The following is a 17250-nucleotide window of genomic DNA, read 5'->3' on the forward strand; positions in this document are numbered from 1 at the left end:
CCTATCCCCGCTGCCGGTGACTGGGGATGGGCTGATGGGGAGCCCAAAACGGGGTTAACGCTGTAGAGTTTAGCGTTGAGTCAGACCCACATGGAACGGGGGCCAACGGGACAGGGGAACGAGACTTGGGACCTGAAAAAATAGAGTGAGAAACGAGTCTGACGCGGAATCTGAGTGAACATCGTGTTCGCGTGTGCCTTGATTTGGATGGAGCTGTATTCGCACGCACGCACTTGAATTTTGCCGTGATTACTATGAGGGTTTTTAGACAACAGCCAGATCAACGCATCAGATGCAGCCAGACGCTGTCACATTCAATGACTCAACACTTAGCAGAGCATAGGTACTGACTTATAACCCCAAATTCACATTGAACCTATCACCAATTCCTCTTTAGGGAATCGTGCCTTGGACGGGTCGGTGATACACAATTACAAAAATAGTCGCTTTGATTGCTTCACCATTGACTCGATCTTGTTGTGCATGCAAATCTCATTTCAGTGGTGGTATTTTAGCACGTCAAACCCCCTAGAACCCCCCGTTCGTGCAGGTCCTCGATTCCATCGCCGTCCCTCGATCAGCTTCTGCATCAACTCCTCTTGTCTCTTCTCTTCCTGGTTGACTCTCCCGCCGTGTCAATAGGCTTTGTTATCTCCACTGCCGCCCACACCACCACCGTCGTCATTGTTCATCACAGAATATACGCCTTGATTAATGCAGACAGACGCTGTAATTATCCTTAGCAAGTATCCGTATCTTTGCTTGAACCATCACTATAAACTCGGCTCGCCTCGCTTTGCCTTACCGGGTATCCGTACCTTGCTTGACTGTTGATTGACTGGGCTGGGGCTGTCACTCCAGCTCCCGCCATCACCACCTCATTTTGGTTAACCTCCAGCTCTAGAACAAACTCCACTCCACTTTGTTGTTCCCCGATCCTTCTGATTCTCTCTTACCATTCACGTTGTCATAATCCGTTCCCCCGCTGCTGTTATTATACTTTACTGTAGCTTTGTCTGTCAATCCATTGGCCCTTACCCCCTCTAAGACTCCCATATCTCTCGAGACTCTCAGTACATCCAAACTTCAGTATAGTAACCCTGTCTCGCATCCCCTTCCCCATCTCGACTGCCGCTTGCATCGCCGTATCCCAGCGCCACGCTACCAACACCTCCACACCAAAACACTTTGCCCCCCAGCCAGGGCATCCTCCTTCGACTTGCCTTGGATTGGGGCTCAACCTAGACCTGACATTGTCGCGATCCATCACTGTCCATCGTTTTCATCCCACACGTACCTCTGTCGCAGTTCGCTGCATCACCGATCGCGACTTGCGAATCGCATCGCATCGCAACTCAACCTGCAACGCAACGCAACGCAACGTAACGATTCCTCACACAGCCTCGCGTGCGCATCGCGAAACTCTGATTGATCGACTGCGCATCCTGTACCGGACACATTAACCCCCCAAAACCGTCGTCGCATTGTTGCTTGTCGAGCACATGGGTTCTCAAGCTTGATTGCCACCGGCCGTCCGACTATAACACACTCCCTGCTCTCTCGGGTGTTTAGCTTTGTTCTGTCTGCCATTCAGGCGCTAGACCATCAATCACCATGGATCAGAACGGCTATAACTCCTCGGTGCTGCAGCGGCCACCACATAGAGAAGATGGTGGAGATGATGACCGAGACTCCCGTCCGCATCACCATCATCATCACCACCATCATCACCATCACCACAACAATAGGCGCGACGGTGACTCAGCTGGACCTGGGCCTATAGTTGGAGAAACGGCGACAGCCTCATCGAATGCAGGCGGCGCGAATGTGCATCAGCACTCCACCTTTAGCCTGCGCTCACCCAAGTCAGAATACCGTCCTCCTCCCTTTACATCTCCCAACGGCCATAGCCATAGCCATAGTCATAGCCACAGCCATCAAAACACTCCAAGTGCCGGCCATTCCCTTCAATCCCCGCCTCGTCCAGCATTGCCCAATCCCTACATGTCATCGTCCACGGGCGCACCCGGCGGCCCCGTCGCTCCATCACTTCCACCTCCTGTAGGCCTCAACTCATCATCACCTGGATCGTCAGCAGCAGGACTTCATCAGCAGCAGCATCATCGTCAACCTCCAGCACCACCGCCTGCTGGTCCTCCGCCCGTGTCGCCGCTGCACCCTCCTGTTGCATACTACCCTCCCGGGTCGAACCACGACATTTATATACCGCGTGAAACCAAACCTGCATCGCGAGGTTTTTACGACCCTACAACTGATACAACGAAGGAAAGTCGAGTTTCTGACGCGGCGACGCCTGGAGCCTCCTGGCACAACGCCAACGCCAACGCCAACGCGCCCCCGGTTGGCACTCCAAAGGTAAGGGGGGCAAATCCACTCTTTTTTTGTCTTTGACTCTCGTCTCGTCTCGCCCGGACACGATTTGATTGACTGCACCCGACGTCCCTTGATTTTCCTCTTCCCCATCATCCTTCAATTCTATCTTGATCATCGAGATCTTCACCCATCACGCCCAGGCCATCAATGCCTGTTCCCTTCCCTTACTCTTATCAATCTTAATTTCCCATCAAACTGTCACTATCGCAACACCTTTTAATTTCATCATCACCCTTAACTCCGTCGCACAACATCCTTCTGCTCCGACCAAGACCTAAATAACCACAAAGCTTGCTGACGTGGAGCTAATTTTTCTTTTCTTACACAACAGACTCGCGATCCGTACCCTTATTCGCAATCTGCCGAACAAGGTACTCCTTCATATTACAACGGCTCTTATACATCTCCACGAGATCCATCATACAGTCGACCGCGAAGTCCAGTGTCACATTCGCATCAGAATCCACCAGCTGGATCTCTCAGCCCTCCGGGGCGACAACCTCTACTCGCTTCTCCAAGTGCGAGACATGGTGCTACGGCCAACATGACTTCTTCTACTAACGGGGCTTCTGCCCTTACACCTTACAAGTCTGATCTTGCAGCTCCATCACCACCAAAGCCGGCATCGGCAAGCGTAGGTGCTAACCAATATACAGAATGTTCATTTGTACTAATACCATTGCAGACATCAAGAGCAAACCCAATGTCTTTTGACAGCATCCTCTCTAGCTCTGAGCCCGCTCGAAAACCTAAAGAACAATCTCCTCTGATTTCACGAGAAGTCGAACCAGAAGTCAAGCAAGAGCGAGAATCTAGACGTGATCGAGAACCGAAGCACGACTCGCGGGAACCAAAGCAGACAAAACGCTCCCTAGAGCCCGAAGCGGATCACGACACAGAGGTGGAAAAAGATGTCGAGACTGAGCCCGAACCTTTCCCTGGTAGAGACAAAGAAAGAGAGCCTCCTGCCAAGAAGCGAGGAGGTCGAAAGTCAACAAAAGGCCGTGCTTCTGATATTCGAGATGCCGCTACGCCTAAGAATGGTCGCAGATTATCGATCAAGAAGGAATCGCCAACACCTCGACTTCCCGCTAAGCGACAAGCAAATGGCCTGCCCAAGCCAAAGACTTGGTCAGCAGAAATGGAGAAGAAGATTCAGAACGCCGAGACACAGATTGACAGCAGAGCTTCAAATCTGGAACCCGATGAATTTGATCAGCAGCAATACAAGGAGCGAGCTCAGAAGCGACGACGCGTAATGGATCAACTCGACCTGGAACATGGTCTCTCCCGGCGTGCCGCTTTTGCGACTTCAACCGGCAAGAAGCTCGTACTCCATGCAGAGCTCGGTAAACGACGCTATGACGACGTGTTCTACGACGAAGCACTCCATGAGGTCCGCGAACAAGAAGTTTACGCCGAAAAGGAGCGCAAGAAGGATATGCAGCGCAAGCGACGTCGTGAGAAGTCAATGGCTGTTACCATGGAGCAGAAAGAGGCTGCTCTGGCTCGCGCCGAGGCTGCTGAAGACGAAACCGAACGGCAGAAACATCTTCGAGATGCTGAACGCGCCAGTAAGAAGGCACAGCAGACGAAACTCATTCTCCAGAAGGGTATCAAGGGCCCTGCCCGTAATTTGGAGCTTAACCTGGAGGGTGGCACTATGTCTTCATTCCAGGCTTCTGATGTGGAATCTGGGGAAGCAGGTACACCATCTGGCAAGCGAAAGGGCAAGGGTCGTAGCGGACCTCGTCTCAAGAAGTCCAAGGAGCAAAAGCAAGCCGAAAAGGATTCTGCTGAGGCTGCCCAAGCTGCTCTCGATGCTGGAGAGGAACTCCCAACCAAAGAAGAGAACCGCGTTCGAATCAAGATCAAGAAATCCAAGAAAGATCCTTCTGCTGAGACGGAGAAAGATAAGGACGACGGCGATAAGACCGAAGACGAGCCTGTCGAGAAGAAAAGCAAGAAGAGCAAAGACAAAGACAAGGAGAAGGTCGATGACATTCCCGACAACGAGAAGCGGTTCATGTCTAAGGGCTACAATCAAATTTACGACCAGATTTGGCGAGATATGGCTCGTAAAGATGTCAACAAGACCTTCAAGCTTGCCGTGGACTCTTATGCCACAAAAGCCTCAAATCTTAAAAAGACAGCCATCTTGGCATCGAAGGAAGCAAAGCGCTGGCAATTACGGACAAACAAGGGTACCAAAGATCTCCAAGCTCGAGCAAAGCGTGTTATGCGTGACATGATGGGCTTTTGGAAGCGTAACGAGCGAGAAGAACGAGATCTCCGCAAGGCTGCTGAGAAGCAGGAGATCGAGAATGCCCGAAAAGAAGAAGCCGACCGTGAGGCCGCCCGTCAAAAGAGAAAGCTTAACTTCCTTATCTCGCAAACTGAGCTGTATTCTCACTTTATCGGCAAGAAGATCAAGACTGATGAGGTGGAACGAAGTACCGACAACCCGGATGTCGCCAAGGACGCCCATCAGATTGACCAGCAGAAACTCGACATCGATGAGCCGACAGGACCAGTCACTGGTAAGGTTACCAACTTCGAGAACCTTGACTTCGAGGAGGGCAGCGAAGAGGCTCTCCGTGCTGCTGCTATGGCCAATGCTCAGAATGCCATCGCTGAGGCGCAGAAGAAGGCCCGTGACTTCAACAACCAGGGTCTTGACATGGATGAAGAGGGCGAGATGAACTTCCAGAACCCCACAGGGCTGGGCGACGTCGAGATCGAACAACCGAAGCTTATCAATGCCCAACTCAAGGAATACCAGCTCAAGGGTCTCAACTGGCTTGTCAATTTGTACGAGCAGGGTATCAACGGCATTTTGGCAGACGAAATGGGTCTCGGAAAGACTGTTCAGTCCATCTCCGTCATGGCTTACCTGGCTGAGAAGCACGACATTTGGGGACCCTTCCTTGTTGTTGCTCCTGCTTCTACTCTGCACAACTGGCAGCAGGAAATTGCCAAGTTCGTCCCCGAGTTCAAAATTCTTCCATACTGGGGTGGCGCCAATGACCGAAAGGTTCTCCGAAAGTTCTGGGATCGCAAGCACACGACATATCGAAAGGACGCCCCTTTCCACGTTTGTGTTACTTCGTATCAGCTGGTCGTGTCTGATGTGGCCTACTTCCAGAAGATGAGATGGCAATACATGATTCTTGATGAAGCCCAAGCCATCAAGAGTTCTCAAAGTTCTCGATGGAAGGCATTACTCAACTTCCACTGCCGAAACCGCTTGCTTCTCACTGGTACACCCATCCAGAACAACATGCAAGAACTTTGGGCACTTCTCCATTTCATCATGCCGTCGCTCTTCGACTCACACGACGAATTCAGCGAATGGTTCTCCAAGGATATTGAGTCTCACGCACAAAGTAATACCAAGCTCAACGAGGACCAGCTCAAGCGTCTGCACATGATTCTCAAGCCTTTCATGCTTCGTCGTGTCAAGAAGCATGTGCAGAAGGAGCTCGGTGACAAGATTGAGATGGATATCTTCTGTGATCTCACTTACAGACAACGCGCGTATTACAGTAATCTTCGAAACCAGATTAACATTATGGATCTCGTCGAAAAGGCTACCATGGGCGATGACCAAGATTCAGGTACACTAATGAACTTGGTCATGCAGTTCCGAAAGGTCTGTAACCATCCCGATCTCTTCGAGCGCGCCGAGGTCAATTCACCATTTGCTTGCGCCTACTTTGCCGAGACCGCGTCTTTCGTCCGTGAGGGTAGCGAAGTTGCCGTGGGTTATTCAAGTCGCAACTTGATTGAATACGAGCTCCCCCGCCTTATCTGGAGAAAAGGAGGCCGAATCAACAAGGCGGGCCCGGATAGTCAAGTTGCAGGCTGGAAGAACCAGGCATTGAACCACATGATGAATGTCTGGAGCCCAGACAACATCCGCGAGAGTTGTGATGGATCAAAGGCATTCTCGTGGCTTAGGTTTGCTGACACTTCTCCTTATGAGGCTTATGAGGCCACTCACCAAAGCCTGATTGTCCGAGCTGCCAAGGAGCTTCAGAAACGCGACAGACTTGGATACATGAACGTGGCCTACAGCGACACTGAGGATCAGAACTACACTCCCGCCCATGCCCTGTTCCAGATTCGGGCGCGACAGAACCGAAAGCCTCTAGCGGACATCACCAGTGAAGGCATCTTGACCCAGCTGATGAATGTCGCTCAATCAGACTACAACGAGTCTGGTCTTGGCCGTCTGGAACCCGCTGGTAGACCTCGCGCTTCAGCACCTCCAATCCAGGTGTCTTGCCGCAGTTGGGGCTCTGAGGCCGAACGCAGCGAAGCTCTGTTCAATGCACCGATCCGCAAGATTCTCTATGGCCCTACCGTCTTTGAGGAGAAGGCTCTCGTGGAGAAGAAGCTTCCCATGGAGTTATGGCCCACTCGCGAGATGCTGCCTAAGCCTGATCATGAGAAGAAGGGCTTCACTAATATCTCTGTTCCTTCCATGCGGCGCTTTGTTACCGACAGTGGTAAGCTGGCTAAGCTTGATGAACTTCTGTTCAAGCTCAAGAGTGAGGGTCATCGTGTACTCCTGTACTTCCAGATGACTCGCATGATTGACATGATGGAAGAGTATTTGACGTACCGCAACTACAAGTACTGTCGACTGGATGGTTCTACCAAGCTGGAAGATCGACGAGACACCGTGCACGACTTCCAGACTCGTCCCGAGATCTTCATCTTCCTTCTCTCTACTCGCGCTGGTGGTCTTGGTATCAATCTTACATCCGCCGATACTGTCATCTTCTACGACTCCGATTGGAACCCGACTATCGATTCGCAAGCCATGGATCGAGCACATCGTCTGGGCCAGACCAAGCAGGTCACAGTCTATCGTCTCATCACGCGCGGCACAATCGAAGAGCGCATCCGTAAGAGAGCAATGCAGAAGGAAGAGGTTCAACGTGTCGTCATCCAGGGTGGTGGTGCAAGCGTTGATTTCTCTGGCCGTCGTGCTCCCGAGAACCGCAACCGTGATATTGCTATGTGGCTTGCGGATGATGAGCAAGCTGAGATGATCGAGCGCCGCGAAAAGGAGCTTCTTGAATCAGGCGAGCTTGAGAAGCAGCAAAAGAAAAAGGGTGGCAAGCGACGCAAGGCCGAGAATACGGCCAGTCTGGATGAGATGTATCATGAAGGTGAGCATAACAGTCCAATTGAATCTTTGATTCTAAGCTAACACATCTCAGGCGAGGGTAACTTTGACGATGGATCCAAGGGCCTATCTGGTACAGCAACACCAGCTACCGCAGCCACACCTGGCGACAGCGACAGCAAAGGCAAGAAGGGTAGAAAGGGGACAAAGCGAGCCAAGACGGCGAAGCAAAGATTAGCGATTGCTGATGGTATGATGGAGTAAGGGATGTCAACAGCGTCAACTAGCAACGCTTGTAATATCAAACGCCAGACTTAGAGCCGCATAGGCTCACGGGAAGACGAAGGGAGTTATTCAAGTTATTCATGTATCTGCTACGTTACTTTTTCTTTTTCTTGTTGTCATGGCGAAGGAACCGTCAATAGGGGGAGTTGGAAGTGAAAATGCCGATAAATTATAGCAGGGCAGCAAAGCATCGTCTTGGAACAAAGGCATGTATTATTACTATAGACGGAGGGCAACAAAGTATATGTGTCTGCCATGCGTGTGTGTGTCTCTGTGTTTCTGTTGGCGCTGTGTGCATGAGTCGCGATAGCGTTGCCCACTTCAACAATCACATCCGGTATGGTGTAGTGGCTAACATTTCGCGCTCTCATCTTCAAGCTGAGGGATTAGTACCGCGGAGCCCAGGGTTCGATTCCCTGTACCGGAGTCTATATCTTTTGCTGATGTTGATGATTTCTTTTTGCTAGTTGCTGCGATTAATGAGGATGGAGATCTGGTGGGTTGGGTGCTGGAGCGATCAGCATACTGTTGTTGCCGTTTGTCTGGCTTGTGTCTAGCTATATTAATTATTTATATATTGACAATACTGGTCTAATAGATTAGAGGCAAGAGATGGGATTGTCCAGTGGGTTGTGTTAGTTAAGCTTGGTGACGATGGATGAACTAAGGAAGCGAGAATGACAACTTGTAAATAGGTGGGTGTGAGTGAGCAGCTTATATACCCATAACAACTACTACCAAAAGCATGGGAGCTTTATCATCGGGATTGGTTGTTTGAGATAGTGGTCGCGGTTGGTTTTATATAGTTCTCTGGTCTGCTGGCGCGTTGTTGCTATTGCTTCATCTCCAAGTCAAGTTCTTATCCCAGCGTTGTTCTGTCTCCTCTCTTATACTGATCTACGTAACCAATTTGGGCCCTTGCCAACGGGCTGTAAATACGGTGCATGTGCAACACTTCAAATAATGGCACTTTCTCTCTTACATGTTCATGTGTTCAACTAATTGCATGTTGTGTTGAGCTTACTGAGAACTTACTTGGCAGACCTCCCCGATGTCACTCGCTGATCACCGATTGCTCAATTAAGGGGGATAAAATATTGCATTGATTTTCGAACTCTTAAAGGTGACACTGGATGGTCATGTGTCTCATTAACATGGCCGCAAGAAAATCATGCTCTCCGGGCCAAAGACATGCTATAGTTGCTGAAAACATTCATGGCTAAAACATCGTCTTCGAGTACCTATGATATGACACTCAGAAATGATAGCACCAGTGACCATAAACAGAAGCAATATCCCAACTATATTCACTTCCATCAATCTATACTCACTAATCTATATCTACATAAGAATTGCAAAGCATTCATTTTCAAGCGGTTCTGCATGCACAAACCAACGCAAACCGCTATTTGAATCGTGACATGGCAACACAGTCGCTCGATATAGAACTGGTCATGAATCTCTTTCCACATACCCGGTCGTATCATAATTCGAAACCTCTATTGACCGGAATCAGGATCAACAACTTGTGAGTGTCACTTGCATAGGCGTGCTGGCTACTTGCGACTGCCCTATATCCACATGTAACACCGCGTGCGACGATCGATCACTGCATGTTGCATTTGAGTGTTGCAGAGACACAACAGCCAGCAGCCAGCGAAGACGAAATCTAGTTGTTACGCCCATCCAGCAGCCCATCCAGCACCACCATGCTGTTCTCGCCCGATTGGAAGTCGAAACTTCAACAAATCATTTCCGGTATGGTGTAGTGGCTAACATTTCGCGCTCTCAAAATCTGAGGGATTAGTTCCGCGGAGCCCAGGGTTCGATTCCCTGTACCGGAGTTCTTCATCTTTTGCTTCTCTTAATTAATTCCTCTGTAACGAGCACGAAGAGAGATATCTTTTTGGTGGCGAATGTGCAGGACTGGCGAAACAAGAAGGATGGAAGTGATATAGATACACTGGGGTAAATATTATCTAAAACGCTTGTTTATAATAAAGCTGGAGAATAATCGGTTACAGGCAGACTTTGTTTGGTATCTGCTTTTGTAGAAAATGGGCCACTGGAGAGGTGTCTTCGGTAAGAAACAGGCGATAACGAAATGACAGATGAACCAAGTCCGCGGATGGATAGGGGCCTAAGGAAAATGCACCGGCATTAACGTTTAAGGACATAGACATGTTGCCTCTTTCCAGGACTGCAATATCTCGTGCTATAACGGTGGCCATGTGTGTAGTATGTGTTAGGAGGAAGCTCGAGTATACGAAGATTTAGCATTTCGGTTCAATTGAGGAATACCAATTTCTGCAGTTTGGCGAATCCAGGGGACAGAGACTCTGCTTGCTATTAACACTGTAAGAAGACTAACGTTGATTATGCTGCGCGATGAATACTGAGCCTCACGAGGAGCAATTTGAATGAAGGACAGGCTCCTTATAGACATAACTCTGGGTTGAAAGACAGAGTGGAGCACTACTTCCAGGATAACTTCTGCTCAACAAGGGAGATTACAGGCCAGTAACTCCATGTAGTCGCGGATGCAGTCTGCATGCCACTTGCAAGTTATTTGTCAGGTCAAGTAACATGTTCGCGACTGGACGGAGTTGTAGAAAGATACAAACAGAGTTGCCAAACTCTCAGCCCGCTTGGACAAGAGCGCGAAGACCTCTAATAATATCATAGGGGCCACAAACATAGGTTTCAAGGTGGCACAGTCATGATAGGACAGAGTACTTTCTGACGCAATAGCAAAAAGAGAAGAGAAGCAAAAGCAAACTCCGGTACAGGGAATCGAACCCTGGGCTCCGCGGATCGAGGTGATTCTCCCTCATTGGATGAGAGCGCGAAATGTTAGCCACTACACCATACCGGAAATGATTGGTGGTTGATGGACGGAGGCGGAGGCAGGACAGCTAAGTCGCCGGGCTGCTGGATGGCAGGCAAATGCTCTTGCATGTGACATTAAGAGACAAGGGAGGTCGAATAGTTGGCTGGTGAAGTTGATGGAGGAGTTGAGTTTGGAGTTCGCACTCCGTAGTGGGGCAACAACTCAATTCATCAGCTCCGAAACATCACTACTCAGAACGGCAAGTCCTATTGCCATCACTTGCAAGGGTTACTTGCCTTGTTTCTTGCCCCTGATATAACAGCTCCTTCTTGCTCTTTTTATTTCTTCCTCTTCTCAGCATGTCCACGGCACCTCAATACCAGCTAGGTCTTTGCCAGCTTTATTCACCACTTGAACCAGAACGGTCGTTGTCTACCAATAAAAAGAGATCATGACGCCGCCTGATACCTATTATCCCATCAGGGGGAGCTTACTGAAAACAGCAAAAAGAGACTCCGGTACAGGGAATCGAACCCTGGGCTCCGCGGTACTTGATCTCTCAGATTATGAGAGCGCGAAATGTTAGCCACTACACCATACCGGATGATGCTGCTTATGATGCAGGGGTCTGAGAACGCCGTCTAGATCCGTCACTGCTGGATCATGCAGAACGCAGGTAGTCACTATTGCTTCCGATCAATTTCCCTATATTGACCAGGACGAGAGAGCTTCTTCTATGATAGGTCCATCGAATCCAGGTTCTAATTCCAAGTCTTGAATCTGAATCACATAATGTGATAATTGCTTCTCTTTATGCTCATCTTGCAAGCGTCCTATAATATATTAACACACCTTATCTTGAAAGCGAGCCTCGTAGCTTTGCTCTTATATAATCTCAGTTAAGTGTGAAAGACCGACCTATGATGCTGCTCGTGGCATGATATGAAAGTTACATATGTCTATAAGCATTGTTGAAAAGACCATCCTATCAGATACGTTTCATCCATTCTTCAAATGGGCACTGTAGATTGCTGTAGATTGCTGTAGATTGCTGTAGATTGCTGTAGATTGCTGTAGATTGCTGTAGATTGCTGTAGATTGTCATGTAGTAGAGGTCATACTGATGCTGATAAAAGTCTCAAAAGACTGTCAGAACTAACTACTATCCTTGGAAACCTTGAGTATATAATTGGATTGTTGCTACTGCCAGTTACGCAGCACATTCTTGTGTATAACCTCACCCCCAGCCTCGCACCATCTGCACCATCACCTGATAGTCTCGTCCCTAAACTCTTCCCATCATTTGAAAAATCTCAAATCTGGGATAGCTTTGCACGTAGTTGGTAGCGAGGTTAAATGTTATTGATCAGCCGCTATTGAGTTTTGTCTTTCTTCTAATCTAGGCGTCAGTGCGCGCAGTTGGCCGTGAGGAGGAGACACAGTCACGCCCTCTCAGTGAGCCTATCATCAGATTATATGAGAGACCAACTGCTGAAAAGTTCCGAGACTACCTTCATATATTGCGTTTCCCCAGCCTTGGAGTCCATATCTAGATCTTAACGAGGCTGAAGCATTTCCAACAACTTACCAACAACTTGTCAATATCTTACTATACACCGAATAAAAGTCAGAAATCTCCGCAATGGTTACTGAACGTAACTCTACCGTTCCTAAAGGGTCTCAGCTTATTGAAGCAACATATCTCATGACGCGCAGAGAGCGATGCTGCAAGCTGGCGACCTCTCGTGGAAACTAGGTCATCAAGGCTTCAAGGATTAATGGCGGAACAGACGAAGCCTAACATATATGTTCATGGTCAGATGTAACACCTGAATAGGCAATAGAATAGCCTTAAAGCTGAACAGCGTAGTCAACAGATTGGATCTCAAAGAACTGGCCCCGATATATCGAAGAAGCTGCAAGCGGTTCACCAGGGTCTTCGTCTACTCGTAACAGAAAGACTGAACTCGTCGATCTTTTCCATGGAATTGCCACGAGATTCGGCGAGGACTTCGCGCAGAAGCGATCAAGCCCTGGGGCAAAAGTTTGTGGTCTGAAGACCATTTGTGAGACTTGACATAACCGCAGACACATGATCTGGGAATGAATGGGACGGAATGTAAACTCATCAAGAACTTTGTATGAGATGCCTCGGTTGGGGAGGTATTATTCGAAGATGTGAAGTATTTCCATCGACAGGTTACCACTGATGAGCAATTCAAGGAGAGCATGAAGGGCGCTAGGCTTCTCTAGAAATGAAAGTCCAGTTTCCATCGGGTAGGTGATATAATTTGTTGATAGTGGTTTATTGAGCGTCTGTAGTCCTGGAAATAATAGTAAGTTACTGGATAGCCTCATTGGATGCATTGGTAAGATGAGAAACATTACCAGTATCATATAGCCCGGTCCTTGGGTAACAGTAAATAAATCGTAGTTATAGGTAAGGCAAGTTGCCTTAACACATTGCAAATCGCCTAAGGGCTGGGTTATATGCCTTAGGCAGATAGGTCTTAGGATAAGTTTAGGATTAGGATATTTATAAGGCTGTGTTCAGTCGCTTCTTTCGCTTCCTCCTCTTTCTTCCCCATGCACCTCACATTATCTCAACAACACATCTCTACACAAAGAAAATTAATATCAACTCAACAACCGCAGGGCCTCTTGTAAAAGTTACTACACTAAAGCTTCACTATGTCTTCTAAAACCATAGACTTGACTGGTGCCTCGCCACCGATAGGTAAGTCTAATGCTTTCTTTTATGCTTAAACTAACAAATAGACCAGCAAGCATACCTTCTCCTTCGGTAAAAAGAGAGCAGACTTTACCCTTAGCTACTGTCCCCAGGGAGCAAGTACCAGAGTAAAACTCCTACTTTCTGTATAAGAAGGAGTGTCGTCTAGCCTGGATTAAGTACCTAGGTCTCCTGGAAAAGGTCAAGCTCCGCGAGGGCTCTGACAGGCTCCCATTTTTTATTGGGATGCCGCCCGAACACTTGACTTTCCAGGTCGATGCAGAAAGATTGGCTATAATCCAGCAAACAGCAATGAGCGACCCCCGCAACTCGCTGATCACCCTCGGAACAGTCTTGAACACCCTCCGAGACCGCCCTCGGCATACCCATATCGCATGGGATGCTGTCTAACAGAACCTGGCCAATTCGCGTGCGCAGCTCAATGCTCCCATCATAAATCAAACGTTAATGTAGGCAATCAACGTTTTCATCGAAGATCGGGACCAAATCAAGCACTGGGAGAGCGCGAGCTCACGAAATCCCATGATTCTCCTGCAATCGACTCAGGCACCATCCGGGCAGACTCCTGTGCACAAAGTGATTCAGTCTGCGATGAATCGTTTGGTCGGTATCAGAACTCAAGAAGACGACCCACCCAGTTGTCCTGGATACGTTCTCCCCATGGCCTCCTTCGAGAGGGCCGTTATGAATGCCGAGAAGGCGAAGGATGAGATCCAGCGCAGGCAATGGGCTGACATGTCCCTACGCTCGCTACGCAATTTTATGGACGCACAAAAGAATGAAGCAGTCATTGACAAAATGGTGGAGTTTCAAAAGCATTACGAAGCTTTGGCGGCTGTTGGCTCGAAGTGAGCAAGAAGGGCGAAGGTGGAAACGTGAGCAGCGGATTGCCTTTACCAAGCGGACGGAAATAGGGGAAATGATATTCTTGACATGGAGACGGAAGGGAGAGATATTTTGCTGCATTGATGGAACAGAATGAACGGTCGAGGGACAAAGGGGTTTACGAAAGTAGTTGAATTGATGATTGGAAGGCCATATCTTGATGCTGTGACGCTACCAGAAGTGCTAAATATCTTTTAACACTCGGTTAAGAGAGACGAAAACTTAGGACGTCTATCCTAAATGACATAAAGATTTAGGCAAGTTGAGTAGACCTTTAGACTACCTAACCTAAGTAATGTAGGCAGTAATATCTGACACCCTGGATCAAGGTCAGAAAATTCCTTGCTCCCTGATGACAGGCCTCTCCGCCTACACAGCCTCGCCATCTGCCCAAATAGAGAGCAAACTTCCATTCTCAAGCACCAAGAGAACATACTTTAGAGTCTTTAGGCGTCCTCCATCCGGATCTGCCAGAGAGATGTAGGCTCAATAACCTGGCATGGCAAGTTGAGATGGAAAATGGCGTCTCCATGAGATCTAATGATCTCCTGAAGGCGCTCATGCCTGACTCTGAGCTCCACCGAATGGAGCTTGGCAACACCCTCCCATGCCTCCAGGACTTGTCGGCTGATCTCCAGGTCCCAGGTTCCTCGCCAGGTAACATGGGCATAGTGCTTTGTCCTGGTATACATGAAAGCACATGCTTTCCCTGTTCCCCCACTCCAGAGTGCCATGGTGGTCAGGTTCGGCATTCGCAGTAAGAACTTTGCTGCGGTGATAAGAAGGCTACCGATGCGACCCTTCTGTTCCTTTATATTTTGCAGGAGTAGACTTGATGTTAGGGATAGAGATTGCAGGTAATCCCATGTCCATTCTTCCTCGCAAGCCTTGAAGGAGTTCACGGCATCGATAAAGAATGAGACGGCGAGTTCATTGAGTCTCAGACTTGTCTGAGCGATGCTCTTGGCATTGCCAGGGAGATTGAACTTCGACCAATGTATTGGAAGAATTGCGTAATAAGAATGATCTAAATCTTGACGGATGTTCTCGGTGAGGTATTGTTTGAAGTCCTGAAATAGGATTACTCTTTTGAGAGTCTTGGGCAAATGCATGCCAATCAATGCCGGATCCCCTATGAACAAGCTGGTTAGCATGATGGTTGATTCTCAGGAAGACAGCCTTCCGGCGTTGGGAGGTTCGCGTACATGGATACCGATAGGAATCTGTATATTTCTGGGGCCATGGTTCGTAAACCAAATCTGTGAGGCGGCTGAATTTGGACAGAAGTGATGCGAATTCGCGAGGACCAAGACGATGGCGGAATTGCCGACGGATCATGAAACGGGTAACTGCGTTGACATTGAGAATAGAATACGGAGGGCCATTAAGGTTGATAAGCCCAAATAGCCGCTTATTTGCGCTGATAGGGGGAGGTTTCACCCGGACACCATTTTCCCAACCATGCTTGGGGTCGTGCCAGTCACTATGCATCACTTCCATAGGGATAACTGAGTCTCGGCCATAAGGAGCATCGTGCTCGTCGTTGAAACGAAAGTTCTTAAACCAGTGCTTCGAGTCACTAGCGGACGACGCGTTGAGTTCCAGCGTCAAGGGGCCTGTTGTGTTCCAAGTGCTGAGAATAGTCAAAAGCTTTGTAACCGCCTTACTCATAAGACGGTTATTTTTCTCCGCTATGGTGACAGCAAACTTATTCTTGCAAAGAGTGCACTTGTATTCGGTCAGATCAACATTGAGATAGATATGCCTCACAAGGTCTCTCTGTCGAACCACCGCTTGCTCAAAATCCTCCAAGCAAGATGGCCGAATGTTCAGCTTGGCCATGTTTCTCGTTCCGATAACGCTTTGCCACTCTTTGGATACCGAGGCCAAAGCAGACCAGCGAGGATTTCTCTGATCGACTATCGTGTTTAGAATGTTCCGGCGAATCTCTTGTGGTAGATACGACCACCTGAGGCAGCCTGAGCTGCGAAGTCTCATTCTGGGCTGCTGGGTTGTTTGGTTAGCCATGATGAGAAGGTAATGAATGAGGAAACAAGAGGCCAGTCTCGTAAATCCATTATTTGAGAGAAAAGTTCTTCAGAGTAAACTTTTGTGTATTAAAATTAAAGTGTACAGATTTAGGTTCACGATACTTGTGATGAGTGCTATTGGTTTTGCTGTGAGATAGGGTTCAAAGGTGTAATCTAGACAAGTGGTCAGTTCGACTCTGTTCGAATGCAACAGAGTAGCAAGGCGAGCTCTCCTATCTAACCCCCTCAAAACCTCATACATATCGCCTCGAGAATCTGCTCGCAAATACAGTAGGTGCCTCGAAACTTGACCTGATCATTTGCAGGTGAGAAAGCTCTCCAAGGGGCGGGAAATTATATGTCGGCCATGACCTCAACTGGGAATGGACCCTGCTCAGAACAATGAGTGTTTTCAAGGATGACAACTGTTAAAATGTGTAGGTCAATGATGGGATAAGTTGACGCTGTGATGCCGTAACCCAGTCTCATCTCCATCTTAATCCCTTAGTATATAGAGGAAACACGCCAATATGATGGATGAATTAAGAAACTTCCGAACGAGGGGTAAGCTCCAGTACAAGGATCACGATCCAAAACGAATGTCAGACCAGTCAACGTCAACCCTAGAACCGAGCTCTTGGCGAATAACGAGAAAGGATACGACTCGCGAATGCGAAAAACGAGGGTGGATGACGATACGTGATACGCGGACAGTCTCCAGTCAGTCCAGGTCAGCCTAGTAGGGGTTGACTCCATTGGTCGAACAAGCAACTAAACAATAAGAGTATTCGCATTGAATAAGTCTGCCTAGAAATGATTGCTATACGAGTATAACGTATAATCGTATTGTAGTGCAGCCTCTAAGATTGAGTAAGGGCTGAGGTTGAGTGCCGTGCAGAAATGACGAAGGACCCGATGATCCATTGGATGTTACGTC

The 17250-nt window shown here is 48.4% G+C and overlaps 3 protein-coding genes and 4 non-coding genes across 11 annotated transcripts; 4 read left to right on the top strand and 3 right to left on the bottom strand.

The window, feature by feature from the left end:
* The first annotated feature begins 829 nt into the window (after positions 1-829).
* Positions 830-8093, top strand: FOIG_06519 (DNA helicase INO80). 5 transcript variants are annotated; one of them, XM_031205614.1, is made up of 4 exons: positions 830-2376; positions 2726-3028; positions 3080-7574; positions 7626-8093. In XM_031205614.1, the coding sequence occupies exons 1-4, from the start codon at positions 1615-1617 to the stop codon at positions 7793-7795; spliced, it is 5730 nt and encodes a 1909-aa protein (XP_031064338.1). In that variant the 5' UTR covers positions 830-1614; the 3' UTR covers positions 7796-8093. The 5 variants fall into 5 exon arrangements, with proteins under 5 accessions (XP_031064338.1, XP_031064337.1, XP_031064339.1 ...); XM_031205613.1 differs by having other exon boundaries at positions 2726-7574; XM_031205615.1 differs by having other exon boundaries at positions 3080-8093.
* A 56-nt stretch (positions 8094-8149) lies between these two features.
* Positions 8150-8243, top strand: FOIG_06520. Its single transcript has one exon. It is a non-coding gene; the product is annotated as a tRNA-Glu (tRNA).
* Positions 8244-9570: 1327 nt separating this feature from the next.
* FOIG_06521 lies at positions 9571-9660 on the top strand. The gene has a single exon. It is a non-coding gene; the product is annotated as a tRNA-Glu (tRNA).
* Positions 9661-10594: 934 nt separating this feature from the next.
* Positions 10595-10691, bottom strand: FOIG_06522. The gene has a single exon. It is a non-coding gene; the product is annotated as a tRNA-Glu (tRNA).
* Positions 10692-11159: 468 nt separating this feature from the next.
* FOIG_06523 lies at positions 11160-11250 on the bottom strand. The gene has a single exon. It is a non-coding gene; the product is annotated as a tRNA-Glu (tRNA).
* A 1992-nt stretch (positions 11251-13242) lies between these two features.
* Positions 13243-14438, top strand: FOIG_06524 (uncharacterized protein). The gene is made up of 2 exons (XM_031205618.1): positions 13243-13383; positions 13430-14438. The coding sequence occupies exon 2, from the start codon at positions 13773-13775 to the stop codon at positions 14106-14108; it is 336 nt and encodes a 111-aa protein (XP_031064342.1). The 5' UTR covers positions 13243-13383; positions 13430-13772; the 3' UTR covers positions 14109-14438.
* FOIG_06525 (uncharacterized protein) lies at positions 14399-17227 on the bottom strand. Its single transcript, XM_031205619.1, has 2 exons — positions 15489-17227; positions 14399-15415 (listed from the first exon to the last, which is right to left on the bottom strand). Exons 1-2 carry the CDS (start codon positions 16309-16311, stop codon positions 14730-14732), a joined length of 1509 nt encoding a protein of 502 aa, XP_031064343.1. The 5' UTR covers positions 16312-17227; the 3' UTR covers positions 14399-14729.
* Between the last annotated feature and the right edge of the window lie 23 nt (positions 17228-17250).

Source organism: Fusarium odoratissimum (assembly GCF_000260195.1).
Source record: "Fusarium odoratissimum NRRL 54006 unplaced genomic scaffold supercont1.9, whole genome shotgun sequence".
In the NCBI taxonomy this organism is placed as follows: Eukaryota; Fungi; Ascomycota; class Sordariomycetes; order Hypocreales; family Nectriaceae; genus Fusarium; species Fusarium odoratissimum.